The following is a 26917-nucleotide window of genomic DNA, read 5'->3' as shown; positions in this document are numbered from 1 at the left end:
CGCTGCATTTATGACACATTACGCTCTGGACTGGAAATGTATCACGGTCCATTCTTGCGAGACTGCCATTTCAATATTTACAGAGAGTTAACTTCTAGTTCAAATATGGCACTGACATGCCATTGGCTCTACTTGTTTAAAAAGTCACAAATTAAAAGAAAGAAATGGAAGGATAAACGTTGGTGAGGTAGAAATGAAGACTAAAAATGTATAGTTTTACTTCTTACCCTTTATCACTTACTATATCCTTTTGTTTTTCCTCTGTGTTTTACTGCTGCATATCGATGCCATTATTTTAGCCTAAGTCCGCATTTTTCTCCTTTTTAATTCAGATGCCGTCTTATCATGAAGTCTACTTTTAACAAAGGCATTACTTCCCTGACCACAGCTGATTGATACACTATACTTGTATTGTAAATCCTTTGAGACCAAATGGCAGGTCCAAACCTTTAGGATGAACATTAGTTTATCAATATGCTGTGATTGTATATCACTGTTTCAGGAGCATTCCCAAAGTGAATAATAATAAGAATTTTAAGACATCATGGTTGACCAAGGATTAATTTAAACAAAGGTAATATCAGTACTGTTGGTGGTGACAGATATATTGGAAGTAAAATCAATTAAAGAAAGAGACAGTTAGTCCCAAATAAAACCTTCACAAACACTAACATTTCTCAGTATGCATTATTATAGTAGATTTTGTTGGACCTCCCTTATCAGTAAATAATCAATCTTTCAAACTCTAGACTTCTAGTTTGTTGTTTTTGTTTTCTGTGTATAGCCTTCGAGACCATGGGAATATACTATGAAGCTGGATTTGTGGTTGTCAAGGAACAGGATAACATGAGGCCGAGCGCTCAACCTGTATGAAATACCGCTTTGGGACCAATCAGATGTCTTGATCAGTGAGGTCTGGGAGCTGATTATGAGAGTGGAGGAGGGAGAGAGACAGACAAACAATTCACACACGCCTTTTATATAAAACGTATGATTGTAAAATATATTGTTAAAGCTTGACAGTTATCATTCTACAAGAGATTAAACAAAGCAGTGAAATCTTATTTTTTACATATATAGATTTAAATGAAGAGTCTTGTGGCTTTTAATGTATTAATATTCATTTTTACAAGCCCCATGGCATTATGTATCAGTCAGGGCTGGAGATGAAATATAACGCCTTAAACTATCAAACATGCCGAATATGAGAAAATAATCGATTTAATGGAAAAAACGGGACTTAATATATTCAGAGCTACTGTGCACTAATGATGATTAAGTAACATTATAAGCCTTAATAAGCACATTCACAGAGCCGGAGATTTTTTTTTCTGCCAGATTCAGCCACTTAACTTTTTTTGTAAATGCAGCTGTGTTGATTTTAGTCTGGAATTTGTGCTTAACTTATTTATTTATTTCTAACATCTGTTTGCTCAGAGTTCCTAGAGTATGACGATGCGGGGACAGCAGCCTTGTTCATGATCGTAATAAGTTATAAGAAGCTAATAATACTCATTTTATGTGACTGTGTTCATAGAAACAATGGGTTAATTATCAGGTTCACGTTTTAGGGTAATTGAAGCTAGATATTCAAAAGATACCCCGAGTATGTTGAATTTACTTTGTAATATACCCACCAGGTCCAACAGAAAAGGCTTGATGACATCATAATGAAACAAAAACAATGTTAGCTAAATAAAGCATTATACAAATGTTTTTAAAGAATGACATAATGCTCATCATCAAGACTAAACTAATCTTCAAGTGTAAAATCAGTAGAACTTGGTACACACCAGCTTTCTTTTTAAACATGATGTATCAGTGCCATGACAGCTTGCCATGTACAAAAGGCAGTGACCACACTAGTAAAAATACTGCCAGACTCTCACTTTAGTGACTCCTACCTTATCATTACATGTCAGCACCTTAAGGTGCAGGTTCAGTGTTGTATCTTACATTCCAAGCATTCTCAGTCTGCTCTCTTTTTTCAGGAATGCCATTAAGAGTTTAAATGTCAAAGTAAAGAGTTCAGAGCTTTCTTCAGTTGATATATTAGGAATTTACTTATAACATAGTTTTCATTAAAAAGGCCAGTATCGCAAATAAACCAGTTTAGACTCTAATTGGTACATTGTATCTATAAAGTATTGACGGCTTGATATAATTTACAATAGTGTCGGGTAAAGTTAAAAAAAAACTGAATTTGGTGCCAACAGAAGCTGTACGCATCTGGATCACCAGAGTTTATATTCTAAGGTTGCGTTCACATGAAGTTCAGTGAACTGGGTCAAAGTAGATTTGTCTTGTGGCTGTGTGAAGTTGGCATATTGACCAGAGTAATGTGTCAGCAAATATAGCACAGGCATGTGGACATTAACCTGCAAGGAGGACTGAAGGCTGGTGTTGTTAGCAATGCTAACGTTAGCCACACTCGGCAAACCTATTTGACATTTGCTGTTTATTCTGAAATATCTGGCCAAACTCAACCCACAATGCACTGTTGTGTTGGTTCACTTCCTGCTTTTGGTTCACATCGTGTTCACACCAGATCTGCAAACTGAACTCTGATGCACTTGGAAGCCAACCAAACCCCTGTTTTGAAGCAGACCAGAGTTTGGTTATTTGGTCTGAACCAGATTTCGTTTAAACATTCACACTACCCCAAACATAACGAAGTATTGGATCGAACGGACCAAACAGATCAGGTATGAATGAACCCTCTCAGGGCTTTGTAAAGACTTTCAACAGAGTTGAGCTTAGAAACTACAAGCTCAGTACAAACTCTGGGGATCTGAAGTAAAAACCAGACAGTGGATTGATTGTGATTTCCTCTACAAGACCTAGCTAGCATGGATGTGATATAAGTAACACTACAATTCATTTTGCAGACGCTTTTATTCAAGACGACAAACATCAGAGAGTAAGAACAACACAAGCAAGGATCTGGGATATCTTGTGATTTTTACAGCCCTGGGACTTCTTTATAAATAATCCATAGATAGAAATCTACACATTTTGAATGTTGAATGTTTGTGTCTGATGATTCCAATTGGCAGATCATCTATCATAATACGCACACACACAAACCACATCGACATAAAATTTCAACCCCCCCTGTCCCCGCATCCTGGCAAACCATAACCTGATACAAGGGGTGTGCATGTGCACAGCTTCACAGTTTGCAAGCCAAAATGCAAGTGAGACGAAAGCTGGATGAAGAAGCAAGAAGGCTGAAAATATCAGGACGGGATGACTTTCCATTTTCAGTCCTTGTGGACACCTCTTACTGTCAGTCCCTCTTGATCTCTGGATCAGCATCATACTTTTACATGTTGATTATTTAATATTTAGCATCTTCACCTCATAGTTGCAGCGTGCTAGCGTTGCATTAAAAAGGTGTGACATGCTGAGGTATTATAGAAGTATCGTAGAAGTTTCCTTGTCTTATGACTACTCAAAGTGCTTTTTACACCTCAGGTTACACCGACCCAATTCACACCCGTTCTATATAAAGACTCTCTAACACTAAACCACAGCCGCCCCATGTCTATTAGTCATTTAAAAAAATAAGAAAAAAAGCTTGTGACAATAACAGATGCATTTTCTACTAAAAGCAGTAGGCTCTACCAAACACAAGTGGGAACGAACAAAGATAAAAGTGGATATCATTTATCATCATCATAATCATTTGGAACTGGAACTACCTCCCTTGAATAAAATAATGGCCATATATCAAATCAAAAACAAAAGCTTTTGAGCCATAATTTACAGTTTAATCAATTCAAAAACAACAACAGGAGACAATTGATTAATGGAGAAAGCTCTCTCTGGTTACTACATGTCATGTGCCCCTAAACGACAACCATCACAGCATTCAATCTCTTTTAAGCAACACAGCATGTTCCTCTGACGTGAGGTAATGGGCTGTTTGGAGACAGCAATGCCATTAAGAGGAGTTAATTGCTCATGGCACTTTAGATCATCCTTCTGTTTTGACACTCAGGTTCACTGCTGAAATGACTTAAACTGCACAACTTATTGATCCCCTCAGACAGGAAGGAATATATGGTGCAATAAGAATCCTCAGGATTCTCGATACATTGTAGAGTGATTGTTTATCTGTCTGTCCTTATCAAAATTAATTTCAGTATCCAATATGATTTCTCTATTCCCATATCAAACAGGATTGGGTGAATTTAAAAAAAAATGTGCAAATAACTAAAGGTTTAAACACCATTGGAAGATCAATAATTGTCTAATAGCTAAGAACACTTAATGATTTAGATTAATAACGTTTCTTCCCTTAAAACTATCCAGAAGTAAATTCACCAACATAAAGAGAGTACATTAACCAAACAGCAGCCCTTTTTATTTAAGATTTCAATTCATGTTCTTGTTCTTATTCTTATAAGCTAAAGCTAACATTTTGCTGCCTGTAGCGACAGACTATTCAATTATCCAAAGAGCAAAATGATTTAACGTAGATAGATGTTTTCTGTAACTTGGGAACTAGATCAAACAGAACTTAGGAGCCAAACCAAACCAAAAGATTTTGTTTCTCAGGTTCACCTTTTTCAATTTAGTTGTTTGAGATTAGCTTGGTGAAGTTTGGTTAAGTGTTTTGTCCAAGTACTCTTAACCAAGTTAGCAGACAAACTCAACCTACTGAGCTACATTTGCCCACTGTACTAACAGACCCCATGCTGTTATACCTGACAGCTCCACTCTTTCCAATGCAAAAACTTGATGTCGGTATGAGACTGAGGTTGTTAACAGGCTAGGCTGTTTGTCATTGAGTTCATGACGTGACCTTTTATCATCTTGACACAATTTTGTGTCAGATCTCACATCGAACAAAAGTTTGAAGTACCCAAAGATTGGTTAAAAGTAGGATATTCATTGCAGAAGTAGTTAAGTTCCTTGTTTCCATTATCCCCATCTCAGTTGAGTAACTTTAGCAGAGGTAAAGCATGAAGAGGCCTCAGGCTGAATAGCTGCTCCACAGTGACCTATTTCCCTGAGTGCCCTGCGCCTCACATTTAAAGTGATGGATGCTTTCAGACACGTTTCCCTCCTTCCCTCACTGTTCCTTGCCACACAGATGAAGTCTATGGCTGTGTGTGTGTGAGAGAGAGAGAGAGAGAGCGAGAGAGAGGGAGAGAGTGTGTGTGTTTGTTTTAGGGGTGACCCTGTTGTGTGTGTTTTGGGGCAAAGTGTGCTTCAGAGCTGCTAGCTTGCCTGGCTGTACATTAGACAGGCACACACAGAGGCAAAAGTTAGCAAAAGCCTGTAACACTCACACACATGTTTTAACACTCAACCCCCGTGGTTTAATTTGGATAGATTGTATTGTTATTGGAGTACAAGAGGAGAAACTCAAACGATTCAACTTGGAGCTTTAGGGTCACGCATGACAAAGCACTTAAGGGGATAAGTTGCACCACTCAGAGTTAGAGTGTAACATTAAAACTACAACTACAATTGCTTTCAGATAATGGTGTACTTCCACATTTAAGTCAACAGTCCTTGTTTGGCCTTTTTTCAACATGATTATGCCCCCGTGCACAGAAACAAGCTACATTGAATGTATTTTTCCTAATTTGGTCTGGAAGAACTTAACCTTTAGAGTCCTGAGTTCAAGGCCATCCAACAACTTTAGGAAGTGAAACACTGACTGGAACCAGGACTAATCAACTTACAGTATTAAAGCTTTCACACTGGCAGAAATCTCCTGAAACACTCAGGATTATTTCCCGGAGGAGCTGTATTATATGTGAACGCAAACAGCCACATTTTTCGCTTGGACTTAACCCTGGAGTTTCTCCTGACAGACCCCTAGTCCGAGTGAGCTGATGCGAGAACGCAGCAGAATATTCTCAGGAGAATTCCCCTCGAGCCAATTGGAGGGGGAGTGACATTTCTATACTGTGACTGCTGCATGGTGCATAGACTGTATGCATGCGACCGCTACGATCTCCGTGCACTTAATGAAACGGCTGCATTATGTTTTCTTTTTACCAGTATGATGTTCTCCACTCTTTTGTTGATGTTGTCATGCCATTGGACTACACGTAAAATTGACATAAAAGCAAATATTGTCAGTATAGCGGACTCTGAGTATCAGGACAGAGACACTTAAATGGACTTGAGCTTATATAGCGCTTTTCTAGTCTTCTGACTATTCAAAGTGCTTTAACACCGCAGGTCACACCTACACATTCACACACTGATGGTAGAGGCTGCTGTGTAGTGAGACCATCAGAAGTTACTAATCCATACGCATAATTCATACGCATGGGGGTTAAGTGTCTTGCCCAAGGACACATCGGACATCTTGCTGCAAGAGCTGGGGATCGAACCCTCGACCTTCCGGTTGGTTGAGAGACGGCGACTCTACCAACTGAGCCACAGCCGTCCCACTTGTTACAGAGCATCCAACCGCCAACAACCACCATAAACAATACAGTCAAACAATCTTTGTATGACTGCACCATCATCTGCACTACTTTTCTCTCTTTATAACATTTTATATTTCACTTTCTTACAAGTTATCTGTACTCATCTGTATACATTTGAATGGCTTGCAACTTGTATTTTCAAGTTAAACACAAATTGTTCTTATGTATGCAGACTTTGTAAGGCTGCAATCCTGCACAGCTCTGTTACTTTAATATTACATTTGTGTTGTTCTTTTATTGTACTCAATTGTGTGTTTTATTTTCACTTTAGCGATCTCAAATGTTTCCCATGCCAATACACCCCTTTTGAATCAAGTTGAATTAAATTGAAATAATGAGAGTGAGAGAGCGAGTGAGTGAGAGGCAGATGGAGAGACAGAGAGAAAGACAGAAAGAGTTTACTGTCAGTTACACTGACCCATTGTTGTCAGGAGACAGAGGTCATTGTGCCACTTTACCCCAGCTACCATCAAAACAAGCCAAACAAAAAAAAAACACACAAATGTAAATCACATTTCTAATCCAAAAACTCACATCCAAAAACATTTGTGCTCCCTCTCCCATTTAGTGGAAGCAGAAACAACAAGTAAAAGGAAAACTTAATCTACATTTTGAGCTTTTTGACCATGAAGTCTTTCACTTGAAATAACAGAATATCCTGTTTGTCAATGCTTCAAAAATAACCCTCATGTAAAATGTATCAATTCAAAAACCCAGTCATGACAGTTTCAGACAAGAGTTGAAGAAGCTATAGTTAGTGTAAAAAACAGCCTACCACTATATCAAATATTTTTGGTATGTACCAAATGATAACGCTGCATGGAAATCTAAAAATTCCTGAGTTCCTCTGACGATGCCAGGATAGACTCCACACCCCATAAATTTCCCCTCAGAAAATGAATACTTTGTGCTTGTTCCAAAAAAAACCTGTACTTTTGAGTGATGCCAACGAGTAAAGACATGTTTCACAGGACACTCTGATCACACCTTTCAGTCCATGTATTGTTGAAACATTGGTTCCTATATATTTCCTATATATTTCTATATAAGTCCTATATATTTCTCAGTGTAAAAAGAAGAGCATTTTGTCAAGGACAAGACCTTACACACTTATTATGTGTGGCTACTCACATTTCTTCCATGCATGTTAATACAAAAGCATGCCAGCACATATGCTTGTTTTCCACCTCCTGCTAAGCAACAAACACTTACTGTATATTCCAATGGAAATAGTGCTGTCAGACCCTCCTCCCACTCTACTGTTCATCTTCAACCCTTCCCCCCTTCTCTAGAAAAATTTACAGAATCTATCCCAAGTTAAAATCCACAGAAATTCACACAGAAATACAGCCTGACTGACAAAGACTACACCAAAAGAACTAAGAGTCAGGATGAATCTAATGTTATGCAGAACTTGTCTAAATCCTATATGTTAGGAGCTTAGGAACCAGTCTCCCATACACTGGTATTGCTGCTCCCAACTTGGCATTTTGTACTTGTACAAAGTGACGGCCAGCTTTTCTGCTATTCTCCTACATCAATCTTCTGCAGCAAAAAAAAAATGTCCCAGGACAACAGATAAAAAGGCTGACTGGGTTGGTGAGTGGAAAGCATGCATATGCACGAGATTTAAGGATATGGGACCACTCTTGAACATAGACCAACAGGTTATTCACAGGCAACAATACAGTGTTAAGGAATAATACAATAAGATGTGTGTCTGATGCAAAAAAAACAACGTTTCAGTATTAAAATTACATTGGCCTTGTTATCAGAAAATTTGCGATTTAAGCTTTTTTTTTATTCTTCACGTGCCCATGTCATTTTTCTTCTATTACTAAATGAATTATTGTGATGTCACTTCGAAATGAATTGCAAAAGAATCCTTAAAAAAATCAAATGATACAGGGCCAAGAGTCTCAAGGATGATCAGTCATATTCTTTAAATGTTACTTAGAAGCGAAGATGAATTTAACCTTGGCAACCACATACATTAACAGTATATAACCCATGCATATAAAAGACAAGCACATAGACTTAAATATGTGACAAAGAGACTGTCAGAAATCAAGCTTTGCCAGGAGAAGCTTCATTATTTCCTGGCACTTTCTGCATGACTCGAGCCATGCAGCCGGCCCACCCAAACATCAACACAGCACCTATCCTTTCAGCGGGTGTCAACTGACATGACGCACAAACGTGCACAAACACACTCACACCCTCAGTGCTTCTTATCAATCCCTGTGTCACACACTAACCTCATGGCTGTGTGTCAGTCTGCTGGCTTGCATGTGTGATCCCAAACAGTGCCTTTCTGTGCATCAAAAAGGAAACTGTATATCTACAAATTGCATGTAAGTAACATGTTGTACTTAAGTGATTTGGGGGAAATCTGAAAAAATCTGCATTGTATGGGCAGAGCACTTACCTGTGGTGGAGTGTAGACTCTCTAAGCTCCAATAGCGAGATAGGACCCCCCTCAGAGTGCCACCCAAGCTGCCACCTCCTCCACCTCCACCAATACGTCCACCAACCCCTAGACCTCCATCCACAATGCTGTTCAACCCTCTGCCCGTCGGGCTTCCTCCATCCGAGTCAGACCCAGGTGACAGCCCTGAGCTGCCACTGCTGCCACAGCTGCCTCCAGGCAGGGGAACCCCAGCCTCTGAGCCCTGCTGGGTCCGCATCCCAATTTGGATGCACAACACAAGTGGGTAAATGGAAGTGGGCAGTGAAGAGGTTAGTGGAATTGCAGAGGAGGCAAGGCGCCTGAGCAGGTGGTTTATTCTCCCAGAAGGGAGAGAGTGCAGAGGAGGAGGAGGAAGGGGAGGTGTCCTCCTGGCTGATCTACTGCACTATTCGCTGAGGTAAGCTTCAGCTGTCAATTTGCTGTTTTCTCCTCCCATGCACAAAACAGCGCTCGTCTCCTCCCTTAAACTCTCTGCTCTGGAACGCTTGTCATACATTGGCTGCTTCCTCTCTCTCTGCTCTTGTTGCTCTGGGTCTTTCCACCCGTTTGCACACCGCTTCATTTCCTCATATCAACTCCCAGTCAATCTCTCTCACTCTGTCTCTCTCCCCCCTCCCTCTCTCTCTCTCTCTCTCTCTCTCTCTCTACAGGCTGACATCAGTAGGGGTCCTACAGGGAGGTTTCTGCTTCTCGACTGTGTAGATTGCCTTCTAGCGACAGCACAGACGGCTAATGGTGCAGGATCATTAGTAGAAGAAAAAATAAAAAGTCAGCCCTCCCTCAGTACCCCCTTACTCACCCACCCAAAACACAGGAACAAATACACACATCCTTACAAACAAACATACACACACACACACACACACACACACACACACACACACACACACACACACACACACACACACGTTTACCCACATTTAAACCTAAATAGTCCATACTATATGTTAATTTCCTAAATCTACTTATAGTAAATAAGAAAGCAGATTAAAGAATGAATGTATTTTTTGTAATCGTAATATGTGACTGTAATGAGTGAAATATATTTCATGATTTTAGATGTATATTTTAAAATTAATGCATCATCTGCATAAAACATTTTCAGAAAATATAAGTAATCAATGTTTTACGGTATTCTTTTACAAATTCCAGAAGATTATGAATTGATAAGTGAAGTGTTAAGTCAATAAAATGTGAGAACATTTTTTTTTTTTTAAACCTTTACATTTTGTTGATTAATTACGTGATGCATTGATTAACCGATATGTTGAGAAATGCACCTCTACATCAAACCATCTGAGTTCAGCAAAAAATAAAATAGAAATAATAATAATAGACAGATTTCCAGCTATTGCTGGTTTGCTGTTTTTCATAAGGGTTTGACACCTGTCATTGACATTTCTGCCTCGAAACATGAACTGGTTTGGTGTTTCCTACAGGTTTTTTAAAACATTGCAGAGACAGCATCAACAACAAAGCCAATATCACACAATTGGCCCAATAGTATCTCCCAATGTAAATTCATCAAAGAAATACTATTATCGTGATATATAAGAGAGAAAATATATTTTTATTAATTTATATATTTTTGATATTTATATGAACCAACACTAAATTGACCAATTAAAAAAGACCAAATTCAGACTCTTGCTACTGGAAGTGAGCTGAGCATTAGAACCTTTATAAAGAAATGATTTATTGCAGGACTGTTGCAGTAGAATGGTTTTAATAGGATCACTATAAGCTTACAAATGTGTGATCAAGCACAAATACAAAACTAGTAAGTGGTGGCTTGTAGAGCGCTTTTCTATTCTGACTACTCAAAGTACTTTTACACTGCATGTCACACCCACCCATTCTGCTTGCTATGTAGTGAGACCATCAGGAGTAACTAATCCCATTCATACATTCATACGCTGCAGACGAAGCAGAGGGAGCAATTCAGGGTTAGTTGCCCAAGGACACATCGGACATGTTGCCGCTGGTTGGTTGGTTAAGAGACAACAACTCTACCAACTGAGCCGCCCCCAACTAGTAATATAACAGCCAAGCTACTATCTGAAACTTAGCACCAAGCAGCATTTTCTGAAAGGACATCATACTCCAGCAAGTTCCAAATAAGTTATAAAACAAAACACAATTCTCTACTTTGACTTAGTATTTGTTTAAAAAATGAATAATAAAATTTTTGGGTCTGTTGTACTGCATGACTGTACTTGTGTGCATACATAAACATAGGTTTTAAAATAACATGACTTAAAGAAAGTGTTCTCAGGAATGGACTGAATAATCCTATCACACTGGAATATTTAAGGTGTTTGATTAAAATCCAAAAGCAGAAAAGACTAAAAGTTTGAATAAAAGGGTTGAAGTGCTCTTTTAATAAGGTTTGTTATAATTGAAAAGAAACATTACAATATATTAAGAAATGGAACATGAGACATAAATGGAAAAAGCAAGTAAAGTAATGTCATTTTGCAACTATTTTAGAAAACCACTAGCCAAATGTACTTCTACTATTCTGTATGCGTCTTCTGAAACAGGTGTGACAAACCTAAAGAATGTATTCATATCTATCTATTGGTATAGAGCAGCACAGTAAGAGAGACCTCAGGCTTTAAGTTTCAGTGACAGTTTACTGCAGCCAGCAGGTTCAATAAGGAACTACACTCGTTCTGTTATACCTCCAGCCTCAACTAGACATAGAAATCCCATAAAAAAAAAATTAGACTGCTTAGTTACATAAATCACTGATTTGTCAAAGATGTTATAGTGTCACTTGTATAAGTCCCGTCTTTAAAATGTGTGAATATTCATTTCTAGTGCAATATTTTTGCTCTCCTACCGCACGTCATTACCCTCTCTCTCTCTCTCTCTCTCTGGTTTCCAACTCTATCTGCTGATCATATCACATAAAGGCAATAATCCAAACAAAATCCTTCACAAAAAGTATGTGGTTATTGTGCAAAACTAGTGTTTCAGTTATGAACTGTCTGCAGTGGACGTGAGCTGATTCTTTCACCTTCTTTTCATTATTGTAATAAACAAGGAGTTTTACAGATTTACATGTGATTGAAACCTTTTCACCTGTCTTCCACTGCCAGAATGAACTAACTAGAGGGACAAAGAAACCGACTGACAACTAGGAACTAAGTTCACCTTAAAAGTAAGCTCAAGTTTATTCTTTAAAAGAAAAGAAAGCAGCTACATGAAATGGCTAGGAGAAGTCTTATCAGAGCAGTGTGAAGGATGTATGGCACCCTGCACCATGTTGCAAATATTTGACAACCACTGCCCTAAACTTCCACTTCCAAGCCCGAAGGAGAACTCACAGCCAAACTTGCACCTTCCGTTGACATAAAGGGCCAATTTGAAGGTAATGACGACACAGTTCTTATTTTCAGTTGATCATCATACTGTATACTAACAAAACAATAATATGAATATTCAATTCAAATTCTGCCCATAAATTCCCTTTTTTTCAAGCGGGCAATCTTTGAATGAAACATTTATTCACAAACAACATTGACACTGAGGGTATGTTGCAAGGGTATCCTGCCTAACAGGAGCAACTTGGGTAAATACCTTGTTTTTTCTAAATGGAGTTTGACATCCAAACTTGAAGAAACCCCCAATTGGCAATTAGCAATTGGCAGACAACCTGCTCTGTCTCCTGATTTCCACAGCTCTGTCCATGCTGAATGGAATACTATGATGAAAATACTAAACATCCGTTTGGTAGGAGACTTAAACGAGTGACAGAATGTTGCACAGACATCTTCAGTCAATTCCAGCCGGGCCCAAAGACAGTGCACCATTTAACAACCCTAGAGAAATCTAGGTAAGAGTGCAGAAGCTGAAATTGAAATAAATTGAATAAGAGCGGGTACTTACAGGAGTATAAGACGCGGCTCCTCCAGCCTAGGCAGTCAAGACCAATGGGGGTGCTCTGGGAAAAGCAGTGAGCCTTAAGGGGCTTCCCATGGAAGGCTTCAATGGGCCCTAAGGTGACTCCATGATCAGTCTGTAGGAGTGACAAAGGATTTGTTTAATCGCATATATCATTACTGAAATTGATTTGTTCGCTAATGGTTAACTGGACATAACTCGTAGAAGAAAATAATTTATTAGAAAAAACACAGTGATGTGCAAAGAAAAGATCACAAGATGAATGCATCCATTAATGTGTAGAGCAGTGGGGAAAACAGCAGGTCATTTGAGAAACAAAGGTAGAGTGATGAAAGAGAGAACCCGGCTTCATTTCTAAGAACAAATGTCAAAATTCTTCAGAGAGAAACGCATAGTTCAGAAGGAACATAATCTCAGAAGCAAGGCAGAGAAGAAAGAAGATGAGGACCAAAGACTTCCAAGGTTTGGATCTTTGTTTTGTGGGCCCACCTTACTGTAGAAACATCTTACTTTGTCCATGTCTTGAGATAACATTGTGTGGAGTTGGCCCAGGCTCCCCCTGATGACTCTGGCCAGTTTACGTTTGTTTTTCTTTTGCTCTTCAATCCATAGGTCATCTGAACACTTTTGCCGTCGCTGCTGGCCGCTTCCATTATCGACCATAACCACCCAGTGGCCGTCCCTCAACCAACCAGGAACCACAGAAGCTTTCCCCTCTGTCTTCTCCACAAACAGCTTTCTTTTTCTGGTCTGGCAGGAAGTTTGGTCAACATTTTTTGTGCCCTTTCGAGGGCACAGTTCAATGGTTAGTCGTAGTCAACTATCTCATCAACTATTTTGTAACTACTCCACTCAATGTCCCCTTACACACTGTATGTTTGGGATTAAATATGTTGATTTTAACTACTTAATACAGTCATAAAGACCACAGAATCAATGTTAGTATGATATGGCATGAGAATAGACATTGAAATAACTACAGAATGTTTAACAAGCACCTTCCCTCACTGACAGAAAGTTGGTTAGTCAATTCCAACACTATCTGTTTGAAACAGTATGACTCAAACAGTATAGTAACTCTCTAAGAAAATATCAAAGAATTAAAGTACTATTATGATAAGTTACAACACCCTCAGGAAAGTAAAAACAAAAAAATGTTTGTTTGTTTTTTCAGATGAACAAACTCTTCAGTGTCACTTCACAAAATATTTTTTTCATATCGTGAAATTCTATGTTTTTAGTAATATTACATTAGTAACATGCATCTATACAAATTATTATGTAATGTACATGCATAAAACCATGATGCAATCCAACTAAATATTTTCACAGATTTAGTGCCATGACTAACAAGTTGTCATTACATTTTATATTCAGGAAGTTCTCACAAAGTCAGGGAAGCTCAGTACACACTCCCAACATATTTGTTACTTATGGTTGTGCACATGAAACTTCTGGGGAAATAAATCACACACAAAGATGCTGTAAAGATTGTGTGATTGGCCATGAGTTGGCAAGACCTAAGGGTATTATAGTGTACTTAGTTGAAGTCTACTTTGGGGAGAAATCCTGTTTTGAAACAGCTTTTTGATTGTCAAATCCAATTCCCTACAATGTGATAGGATCCCACCAGGGGGGGCCAGTCCTCCAGTTATCTCTGGCTGTGTAGTCTAGGCCCTCAAGGAACTGGCAGGGACTGTGGGCTGTTCGTAAGCTGGTAAACCAGGGAATGGAAGTCGAAAATTCTACTGTGGGATGTAGTTTCTTTCCTCCTCACAGAGTTCACAGAGAGCAACCAAGAAAGGGAGTTTTCTCCATCCCAACCCATTTGCAGACAGACTGCAGTTAGTTGCAACTGGAAGCAACAGTCCAGTCCTTTGACGTTTGTTCATTATGTATGAATTAAACAATTATTTTCATGCTAGAATCATCCTAATTTCACATTAAAAAATATCAACTGGGAGGAAGTTGAATGGACCATTCTCAATATGACAAACATTTGTTCCACTCTTTTGAATGGTGGCCTACAAGCAGCAAACTCCAGGGCTGAGAAAGGAGGCCAAGAGGAAGTGCCAAAACCAATTCTTCCTAAAACCTGTGGCTGTAGTTTAGGTCCCCATAGCTAATTTCTTCATTTAAGACAACTGTAGAGGGGATGACTTTTATGAAATCCACCTGTTTAAGTTATATTAAGGCTTAAAGTTATGTATGGTGTGGGATGTGTTGTCTTAGGGTTAAAATCAGCTAAGCTAATTCTAGTGACAGAATTTAATCTATCTGCAGTGTTTGTTCTAATTGCTGTTTGGGAATTTTCCATTCAAATATCAGACAATTAAGATGTCATGTCTGAGCCATAACTACCCTGTTATATAGTGTTTCTCATACACTATTTAAACAATCGATGGTGGCCCATACTTAGTCTAGTTTGAATTTGAATTCTAACCTTTAAACAAATGGTTTGACAAATTAATTTGTTTGGCACTGTAGTACCTTCCATAGTGAAGTTTGAAATGATCAACAGATGAAAAAAAACAACTAATATTCAGACTGAACAAGTATTATGAATGAAATAGTAGTAACTTCAAGAAAAATTAGAACCAGATTAAGCATATGATAAACTTGGTGTCAAATAATGTCTATAAACCAATTCTAAAACAAAAGGCTGAAGAAGTAGGTTTGAGTTTTATATAAGTCTTTAAGATTCTCTCTTTACTTCCTAACGTTGACTGTTTGAACTTTAATGCAAAAATCTACTTAAGTGATGGTTTCTTTTTTTTCTTTTGTCAGAATTCTGATGCCAAAGGCCTTGAGGGGCCATACTGGTAAATACACTGTAGGAACTTTGTGAATGAAGCAATTTTGCTAATGCAAATGGTCTTATTACCTGCATAAAACAACATTAAGAACACTAGAGGTAAAGCCTGCTAGAGATGCTTTTGTATGCCACTTTGGCAATTTTCAGCATTGAAGACCTATTTCATCATCTGAACGTGCAGGCAGATTCTGAGAGCACAGGGTTTTTTCCTTATGAAGTCCCCTTTACATCTCTTCTTCACCTTGGAAGATTTTCCTTTATGGTTCATTTACTACACAGAAAGCAATGAACTGATGTGTTTTTGATTTGATTTTTTTTAAACATACATTTCTGTCCGTGACTTGGAGATGAAACTATTTTCAAAGGGAGTTGAAAGCCCATTGGGAGATGAGTATTTGAGGGATGCCATAACCTGCATTAGTAGCTTTAACAGAAGGCATACATTTTGTTAACACTGGTTATGGCATATGATCCTTCAATTAAGTCCAATCAGATACTGATTGTATAATAATAATAATAATCCTTCATTTTCATAAAATAAAGATTAAAAAGGCTCACTTGATTATGCATGTACATTAATGACCTCTAGCCCAAGATTACAGTTATTGAAAAGGATTATACATATTTCTGCTCCATGCAGGATGGTTTCTTACCTCTAATTCGCTGTTGCAGCCAATGGCATACAGACTGATGTTTGAATGGCAGTCAATTCTGCTTTCCGCCAAATCCTGAGGGCTGAGGCTGAGTCCCACAGGGCTGGTTGAGGGTTTGAGGGTTTTAGGTCTCTCAGGGGGATCTGCCAATCCCTCCTCGCTAACTGACTGGCTCAGAAGGATCGGAGAAACAGAACTAGCCTTTGCTAAGAGAGGGTAACAATATATTTTGCGCTGAGTCCCCGGTTTAGGGCTAGGACTAGGTTTCGGACTCATTGGCCGTAGGGGGCTCTCAGTGGAATGCTCAGGTTGGCACCTGCTCTGGGATGGCAAAACTTGATGAATAAGGGAAACTGGTGACAAGGGGCTCAGAGGTGAGGTTTGACTGGACAGGGGGGAAAAAATGTCATTTAAAAGCGGCGTTGGGCCAGACACACACACAGTGGTAGGAGGACCCTGTAGTGAACCCTTTCTTCGCTGACCCTCAGATTTACACCCATGGAGGTTTTCCTTTACACTTCCTTGTGGAACTCCACGCTTTGAGATGGGATCCGTGTGGCAAAGTGCTCTGAGGGAGGATGGTGACCTTTGACTGCTGAGCTTGTGGAGGAGGAGAGAGGACGAAAAGTCTCCACATTCCATCCAAGAAGCCTTACTTCTACATTCCCCATCTTGCACTGAAATAGTTCTTTTTAAAATCTCAGCCTCCTTGGCCTTTTTCAGCTTCCTCCAGGATTGTTTTGATTTACCAGAATGATTATCAATGTCACCAGTGGCCTGCTCATCATTATCTTTGTCCATTGAACGGGACTCAAACAGGCTGGAAAGGGACTTGTGTGCTTGTGCAAAGCGCATGCGGAGGTTTAAATTGTCATTGCTCTTGCCCTTCCTGTAAGCCTGGCCATTAGGTGACTGGACCTGCCCCAAGAGGAGGTTGTCTGGACTTGGTACTCCATAACCTCCCTTGCTGCTCCCCTCACTGACTAGCTGAAGAACATGGCAAGGGTTGGGAGAAGAGGAGAAAAAGCCATAGTCCTCTTCCTCAGTCTCACAATGCAATGATGTTAATGCACGGTGCGCTGTTTGATTGAGGATGCCATCTTTAAAAAAAACCTCATCGTCTGTGTTGTCCCTCTGTAGGCCTTCCTCAGTCAAAAAGCTCTCACCTCCTCCATCTGACACCTCGTCGGGTACCTCCTCACTTATGGAACCCTTTGTGCCCTTAGCCTTCTTTAAAGAAGGGATTTTAGAAAAAACAAAAAACTTAGATCCTTTATTTCCTGTCTGGTTGCCTTTTGTTTTGCTTCTCTTGATCATTTTATCAATGTTGACATTTGCAGCCGACAGAGCAAAGTGAGGATCCTCCAAGTCATCACAGCTGCTGCTAGCTGAGGTGTAAGACACAGCATCATAAGCAACATTCATAGGGCTACCGGGCTCTTGGTTTGAAAGGTTATCCTCAGATTCAAACTTAGAAGGGTTAAAATAATCCTGGTTCTGCTGATGGTGTGGACTCTGGAAACTTGAAAGGCTAACATCATCCCTAAATTCATAAGCATGACTCATTGTCTCATAGTCTTTCTTAGTTTCTATTTTGAAATCATTTGCTGCTGTTTCACATTTTTCTAGACAGCGATCAGCCTCCAGAATTGGCTCTAAACTACTGACAGGAAGCACGTTGATGCTGACATCCGGTTGAGAGTACCTTACTACTCTCACTTCCTGTTGGGATGCTGGCAAGCTCACCTGTGTGTGGTCTTTACACTCATTGGCCAGTGCATAGTCCTTAAATGATTGGGACAAGCCAATGATTTCTCTGTTAGATAAGCTGTTATCCACTGGTTTTCTACAACAGTGATGCTCTTCTTTAAATCCACTGTCCTCCAAAAGCCCTCGACTATCTGAACTAAGCACTAAGTGAGAGGGGCTTTCATTTCTTTTTGAGTGAGAACCCTCATACTCCTGACTTTCAACAACAGTGATATCCCCTCTGCTACTCTCCGTCTTTATTTTTTTTGGCTCATCTACACGAGTCAAGCTTAAATTGATATAGTTATCAAGGTCACTGTCCTCACTGCTCCAGCTACGCCTTCGGTCCAGAGAAGACCGTAACATCTGTGGCATGCCTATGCTCTCCAAGTCAGAATTACGATTTCTTAATGGCTCAAAATAAGGACAGGTTTTTCTCCCACTTCTTTCAAACTTGCTCTGGGTTTCTCCTGAGAAACAACCTACATCACCACCCCTCTCTGCACCTTTTAAATTGGCACTGGTGTTATTATTGGAGTCTGAGAGAAGAGAAAGACTGGCTTGCAGGCTGCAGGGAGGTTCAGGGATCTGCTGCTTGGGATAAACTTGTTTACAGTGACTCGAAATTGTGCTGACAGTAGTGTTTGTGTTTGTTGAGGAAGTTACCTTTTGAGCTACATCAACTACTTCTTGGTCTTCTCTGCAACTGTATGGAATCAGCTCATTAGAAGCAAAACCTGACGTTGATGTCACTGGTATCGGACAAGGCACATTGGTTAAGCAGGCATCTAGACCACAGGCAAAAGCTACGGGAATTATTCTAGGCTCACTGTGCCCAGACAGCTCTGTTGTGCGAAGTTGTGAGGGTGAAAGATTATTTTTGCTTACTGCTTCCACAATTTCTTCCTGGTCAAGGTAATCACGGCTGCCCTCCACCTCCGGCTTCTTATTGTGCAAGAGAAGAGAGCAGGGTGATCTGATCTTCTGCGAGGTATCCACCGATCCTTGGTTGCCCGAACAAAGCTTCACATTTTTTGAGAATGTGTGATGAGGCAGGAATTCTTCAGACCCCTTATCAGTGTCCAATTGGATTTTAACTGTGTAAGGCCTTTGGTCTGCAGAAACCTGATCCAAGTGGTTAGGGATAACATCCTGAGCTAGATCTAGAACTTGCAGTGGTTGAAGCCCTTCATTCTGAGGTTGTTTTAGATCCGGTTTCTCCTCAGTGAGCTCCTTCTTGCCCGAGTCTGCTAATGGGACCATTGGGGTTAGAGAAGAAACCTTTAGATCCAAAGTCGGCTCAGAAGCACAGGTATTTGATGGAACAAAGGCTGTGGTTTCCTTGGAAAATGTGATAGAGGAACAGATTTCATTTACTAACCTAGGTGGTTTAGTTACTTCTGTTGTAGCACCAAAACACCTAATCTGCTCTGCCGGGAAGCAGACTTGTGACACCCATGGCTTATCCTTGGGCTTTGTTACACCTGTACAATCCTGAAAGTCCGTCAGCCCTCTTTTTGGACTCTCCTCACAATGAGATTGTGAGCAGCAAATACTCACATTACATGTCTCTATGATGTTTGGACTTGCTCCAAAAAATTCTGTCTGGGAGTCTGAGTTATTTGTCTCAGATTTAGAGTGCAATTGTGCATCTACATCAGTATAACCTGTGCAGTTTATGCAAGTGTTGTCACTACAATAACACTTGTTTTTTCTATGCGCGCTACTGAAATGAGTCCGCAAGTAATTTGTGTCCTCACTGTGCACTTTTCTGGCATCTTTCTCGCTACCATCTTTGATTGTACCCTGGGGTTCTACATTTCTTCTTCTGTGGTGTTTATCTTTACAGTCATTGGTGCATCTGTCTAAACCTGTGTTCTCCAAAGAGGAAGTTCTAAATGGCTCATTATTACAGATTTCATATATTTCTTCCCCTGTGTCTCCTACAGTCTTTTTATCAGTCTGTTCTGTCTGTACATTTTTCACAGGTCTTCTTTGCTGTTGTCGTGTCTCCACAATCTTATTGTCTGTGGAATCTATTTGAATCAAACATGTTTCAGAGTCTGTCCATTTATTATGTCTGATGGAATTGCTTACTTTAGGCAGTGCAGGTGACTTCACTTCCGGAGTGTCTTGTGTACTATTTACCTTTGTGGCAAAGGTGTTAGTGTTGTGTTGGCTTTGTGCATGTAAGCTGCTTGGCTCCCAGGTTTCCTTGACTTGAGTTTCCGTGCCAACAGCATGTAAATAGGGATGTTTTTGGTTCAAGTCTAAGTTTAGGTCCTCTGTTCTTTGATGGGATCTGATCTCAATTGAGCAAAGGTCTCTGGTACTGTGCTTCAAGGGAACATTAGGGTCCACATGGTTCTCTGGGCTTTTCCTCCTGCTACATGTGAATTGTTCAGCATACGTCTCTGTTGCATCTCTGTGAGAGTCCTTAGCGGTCACTGACTCTCTCCGCCTGGTTTTACTCTGGCTAGTTTGGAAGTCGCTGCCCGATGTTAGCCGACCAACATAGGCATCCTCTAGTCCCAGCAGGGCATCCAAAGAGTCCTCCTCATCAGGACTTAAGTCTGAAAGGGTGTCACTGTGGCAAGAGCGGAAGTCAAAATACTCATCAGATGTGTCGGCCTCTCCGACGCCACTCTCACACCATGCCAGTGAGCCAGGACACAGATCGCCCTCCGCTAAACATACTTCTTCAGTGGGGGAGGACTCTTCAAGGGCTGGCTGAGGCTGTGGAGACAGAAAGCAGAGGTCTTTGAGACAGAAATTAGAGCACTAATGACAGGGGGGTTTAGCACAATGCTAGCAAGAATCTTACAGTTACAGCTGATCCTCATAAACCTATAAGAAGCAACTCTATGAAGTAAGTTGATTTTAACTCAGTCAGTTATCGGAGACCATGAGATAGGTAACTACACAACACCTGTTGTTCAGTTTCTTATTAAAATATCGTTGTTACAACTTTCTTCTATTGAAGCAGGTAAACATGTTACTGAGGTGAAATTACCAATCATGTGCATGACAATCAAATGTATTTCAAGTTACCGGTAAAACTAAATTGTGTGTTTTCTAGTCTTCTGACCACTCAGTGTTTTTAAATGACATGTCAAAGTCACTGCTTCACACATATTTACACATGCACACACATATTCCAGAGAGAGGCTGCTACATAAAGTGTCCAGTTGCCTATGAGGCCTTGTAACATTCACACACCAATGGGCTTTGCCTTTGTCAGTGTCATGCCTGACACTTTGACATAGAGGACAGGAGCTGGAGGGATCCAAATGTGAATTCTTCTCAAAATTTGTGTTTGGGAAAGATCTGCATCAAATAGTGATACCATTAGCTCTTATGGAAACAGCTGTTTAGCCTGCATTCTATGAAGGGTTGTTTTCTACGGTTGCCAATGAGCCAACATGGCTAGGAGATGATTGTCTTGTTCTAAGCTTTACTAAATGGAGAGCGCCATACTTCCACAGTTAAGAATACATCAAGGTATTTTCTAAAACTAAAAACATCAAGGAGGTGAAAACACCAAGTGTCAGAGGTCTGCTGAGTTAATTCTGATGTTTTAGTCAGCCCCACAGGAAAACAAATAATGGAAATGGAAATAATGTTTTTTTTTGTAAATATGATTAAATTTAATAATTAAAATATTTCATATGTGTTGAACAGCACTTGATCAAATTTGAAACAAGCAAATCTAAAACTTAAATATAGTCCTGCAGTCAACTCCCCTCATATCCATTGTAGCATGAATCATATTATTCACATCGACTATTTTGTTTGATTTTTTTAAGGGATTTTAGGGCGATATCATTATGGTTTTTTTCCCAGCATATTAACTGCTGGTTCAGTCAGGAATACTCTCATCTTAGGTTTAACCATTTATTGCTCTTGTGGTTTGTACAGTCGTATTTGGCGGTATTGGTTCTGCTCTTAGCTCTCAGCAGTATCAGTGCAGCATGCCACAGATTTTGCTGAGTGCAAACCTTTAATTCCCCCCATGGGGACATGCAGAGCAGAGCCTGAATGTGCATGTAATGGTACTGACATCTTGCAGACATAACAAGCAAACAATTCATCCTAGAGTATAAAATGTGCTGACTGAAGCTGGTGGAGGTTGAGGTGGTGGAAGGAGGATAGATAGATAGATAGATAGATAGATAGATAGATAGATAGATAGATAGATAGATAGATAGATAGATAGATAGATAGATAGATAGATAGATAGATAGATAGATGGACGGACGGACGGACAGACAGACAGATAGATAGATAGATAGACAGATATAGAGATAGATAGATGGATAGATAGATAGAGAGATAGATAGATAGACGGACGGACGGACGGACAGACAGATAGATAGATAGATAGATAGATAGAGAGATAGAGAGAGATAGATAGAGAGATAGATAGATAGATAGATAGAGAGATAGATAGAGAGATAGATAGAGAGATAGATAGATAGATAGATAGATAGATGGATAGATGGATAGATAGATACTTTATTGATCCCGAGGGAAATTCAAACAGTGGATGTGATGCAAGAGGAGTGAGAGGCAGAATGGTTTAAATAGACCGCCTTGTTGTCAGAGTGCGATAATGATTGGTTGGCAAAAAAATTGACTTGTGGAAGTTATGAATCAATTTAAAATCTCAAAAGAATTTTGATTATTACATTAAAAAGTTCCCACCTCTATAAATTAAACTCAGAAAGTCATTACATAGCCAGTTGGAGCCAGTTGGAGTTATTTAAAAAAAAAAAAAATTAAACAGCAAGCATAGTTTTAAGAAATGTATTTGTTAGCCGAGACGCATGTACAATTAAAAATAATTATTTTGTACTAGGCATAATCACATAATTTCTCTTTGTTGAAGCTGCTTTGAGCAAATGTTAAGCTAGTCAACAACAGGTTTCTGATCAACAGGAACAGTTCATTCAGACATCGTTTCAAGTTCCCGGGGACATAAAACATTTGTTTGATCTTAAACCCCAAAACCCACAATTTCACTTACCCTATAAAGCTTCAATGCTTCAGTTGTATCCAGTACCAGAACATGAAAGCGAGCAGCTAACCAGCTCAGTACTGCTCCCATGGTGTCCCTTACACATAAGCTCGCAAACATAACCACACAGGTCATGCACACACTTGCAGGGTCGTCATATCACATGGTTGAGATTTCCACTGCACTCATCTTCCTTCTTGTTCCATCGTTGTCATCATTGCTCAGAGCTTCAAGAGTTAAATAAAAGATCCATCCTTTGTTCATCTAGTTGCAATGCCTGACCTTTATATAAAGCCTTGCAGCAACATAACTGTGAACACAGCAACGACCCAGACCTTCCTTTTCACTGCATGTCAAAGAAGTGGATCTTCTTCAGCAGCTAGCTCTTAATCCATACTCAACACAGCAGGCTCAAAGTGAACTCTGTGTCTCAATAACAAGAAAAGACACTAAGAAGCCCGGCTATAAATACAGACCTGCAACTCCAAGCAGTGCAGGTTGCATGCCAACTCAACTCCAGGGCAAGCAAAAGTAAGCTCATTCAAGTGACATTAGTAAGCCATCCATTCTATCTGTTCCTCATAAGCAGGAGACAAAGTAAAGCCAAAATAAAAACAAAAGCTCTGACCTCTCATGAAGCTCAATGGACCTCGAGAGTAAAGGAGGTTTGGTCAAGGGTCAACAACTGACATTGTATACCTTCCATGGTCTAACAACGAGCCAAGTAATCTGAGTAATTTTCAGAAAATAAAGTTACATATTTTCAAATTAATCCACCACATATAAGAAATACAATATAGATATTTATTTCAGAATTACAGTGGCTGCAACTTAAACTGTGATAATAGCATTGATAGCATTGACCGACTGCTAGAACATACTAATGATAAATCATGTACCCAGTTTTAAAGCATTGATATCTGTTACAACAGTAATACAACTCTGATGTTGTAAAAGTCTTCTTCAGTCAATAGTCACCTAGACATAGCAAACAAATGTAACATCCCCCACTGACCAGCAGGACACCAACACACGACTACCCTCAGCCTGAGGGCGGGACCAAATACAGAAAAAACTCCAGCCATTGGTTAATCCATTCACAGAGTGACCAGTGTTATTTTCTACTAATTAATTATGGTTGAGTGTCTTCAAGCAGCTTAAAGGCTTAGCAGAGCTACCTTTCAGCATATAGTGGAGGGACTGATTGAGGCACAACACACCACATTCTCACCACTGTTTTCCAAGTTAGCACATGGTCCATGTTATTATCCACTGTAGGAAGAGGAGACAAGCTAACTCACACCAACAAGGAGGCACAATCTGGACCAATAACCCACTGAGATGAGAAGGATAAGTTCTCACTTTACCTCTGGTGTGGAATAACATGCAAAGAGTCTAAAAAAACATGGCGGTCCTAGCTTACAATTCACCAATTTTTAAGAATGTGTCATCATTTGAAACTAGTACTACATCTTTTGAAACCAAACAGTAGGAAGAACTGAACTGATCCTGGGAATCATATGGATCATATCTGCTAAAATAATAGTGTTCAAATTAGATTTGTTTTATTCACTGAACTTTATACAGATATATATGTCTCATACAGTCGGTATTTGGATCAGAGTCATTTTGATAATACTCAGTCATAGGGGCAAAACAAAGTTCTAATAGAAATGCTTAAACGTCATATTCACTTTAAAAAAAAACAGAGTTTGAGGAATTTTTCAGACATAGAGACAACATGGTTTTCCAGAACAATGCTCTTACACTGCATCACATGACTTTCTCATAACTCCACGGTCAGTGCCTGTCACATCATGAAAGACAGCTGCCCTACACTGAGTGATGAAACCAGCAACAGCATCATCTGTATTCCATCTTCAGTTTGGATACATTCTCTGTTGCTCAGGTGCTCCACAACAAGTCAATCATACTGTCATTTGGTGAAAACCCCTTAAAAACTGCTATTTGCTTGGTTTCTAAAATGTTGATTTTGAGTGGTTTGAACTAAACAAGAGCAGAACTGAACATTTTGATAATGGATGAGGAGAGAATCCGCAGGATACTAACTTTACCTGAGTAACTCAGACTTTTGAAGCCACAAGCCTCAGCTGATGTCCTGCATAAAAAATAACAAAGTTTGTGGATTCTATCTATCTATGTAGACCCCTAAACGATCTGATCTTTATACCAATATCAATACTTCCCTATTATTTGGTGGACAATTTTAAATTTCAGTCAACTGCAGGGGCACAGTTGAAAAAAGAAGCTACAGTATTTTGGTGTAATTTGATGAAAGATGCTGATGTGCTTGGCCATGGAGATTGTATTCCCCCAACCCCAAAATAATGTGGAATATGCTTCCTCCTTATTTTGATTTTGTAAAATAAGGCTAACCTGTAGACCTCCTTCGATATTCAACCATCCCCGCAATCAACTCACCACCAGAATTCTTCTTTTTGGAGATTAATACCTGTTCATTTCAAATTCAATGTTATTCAAGAACTTCATCAGACAAGTGCGGCAATGATATGTTTTAAATGAGCTTACTCAACTCGAGATATAACATGAGGCAACATTATAGGACCTTTGAGACCTGACAGCAATACCCATAAACTCAAATGTTATTGTTTTTTCGGGTTTTGAGAAAATGCAGAAACAAGTCCTTAAGAAAACTGGGTTCAGATCCCCATCCTTACTCATAAGACAATGGTTCAAAGAAGGGTTACTGCATCATACGTTTACGTCATACATCCTGTACAGTCGTAGTCCAGCACCTATCTGAAATAAATGTGGTGACACACAGTCCAGATGAAGGATTAAGTCCAACACTTTATATAAATAACACGCGAAATACCTGTCCTTGAGGAGGCTTCAATTAAGGTTTTTAAATCCACTCCCATGGTTTCACTCGTCTCTTGAACCAACTCTTGGGATGTCAACTGCCTCAACATCCAAACGCTCCACAGCTCCCTGCTCCACGGTGGCTGCTGCTACACCCACCATGGAGGGAATGTGGACGTGGGTGCTGCAGTCATACTGGGGACAGCTGGCTATTGTGCCATCAGGGCTTAAAACACAGGCACACATCACAAACCTATAACACTGTTGTCACGCACACAAACAAGGATAATCTTTCTCATCTCAAAAACACAATATTCCCAGATGTAACCGAGGCTACAACAGGAGCTGTACCTGATACTTCTCAAACCATGCATCTTTGATGAAAAATAAATCAAACACCTCAAACATTCTGTATTCATCCAATAGCTGAGAGTAGAATTTGACTTACATCTGGACAGCATTAATTATTCACACTGATAAGAAGCTTTAAAGCAATCCACACAAATGCAGAATTTAACTCCAGCAGTCTCCTGATGTCTTCCCTGTGTCTTGTTGTAGGGTAACTGTTATCTTCATTCCTTACATTCTCCCTTCTGTCTCACATCAATATAGCACCATTGCTCACCATATTACCTTCCAATCTGTAATCCCTAAGGTCATCCCTAAAATGTCGCCAACTGTCTTGCATCTCAGCAAAGAGGGGGAACCTGATCTCTATTGCAGATCTTAGAATGAAAAGGGGAGGGAGGGGTGGCAAAGGTAGTCCCTGGGGTTGTATACAACTTACCAATGTACAATAAAGCTCTGCAGATATTTTAGGTGAGAAGTATTTGGGCAGAGAACAACGATTGCGAGAAAATCTAAAGACCACAGTGTGCAGAAAGTAAACTGAGTATATTATCATCTTTTCAATTAAAATACAACTCCAAGAGCAGTCACAAGGAACCATCTTTATGTTGTCATGTCCACTTAGATTTGAAGAAATATATTTGAACTTCACAT

At 39.6% G+C, this 26917-nt stretch overlaps 1 protein-coding gene across 3 annotated transcripts in view; it reads right to left on the bottom strand.

The window, feature by feature from the left end:
* Window positions 1-26917, bottom strand: part of arhgef4 (Rho guanine nucleotide exchange factor (GEF) 4) — a 78518-nt gene that overhangs the window by 33091 nt on the left and 18510 nt on the right. Inside the window, exons 3-5 of one of the 3 annotated variants that reach the window (XM_061064019.1) lie at window positions 16306-20790; window positions 13348-13620; window positions 12823-12952 (exon numbers count right to left, since the gene is read on the bottom strand). In XM_061064019.1, coding sequence (XP_060920002.1) covers window positions 12823-12952; window positions 13348-13620; window positions 16306-20790 — 4888 coding nt within the window. Of the gene's footprint in view, window positions 1-8886; window positions 9641-12822; window positions 12953-13347; window positions 13621-16305; window positions 20791-26917 lie in introns of those variants that run through there. The other 2 variants (XM_061064020.1, XM_061064021.1) reach the window with 2 other exon arrangements.

Source organism: Labrus mixtus, chromosome 19, assembly GCF_963584025.1.
Source record: "Labrus mixtus chromosome 19, fLabMix1.1, whole genome shotgun sequence".
NCBI classification, from domain to species: domain Eukaryota; kingdom Metazoa; phylum Chordata; class Actinopteri; order Labriformes; family Labridae; genus Labrus; species Labrus mixtus.
Note: the sequence above shows the minus strand (reverse complement) of the source record. Positions and strands in the feature narration are given on the sequence as shown.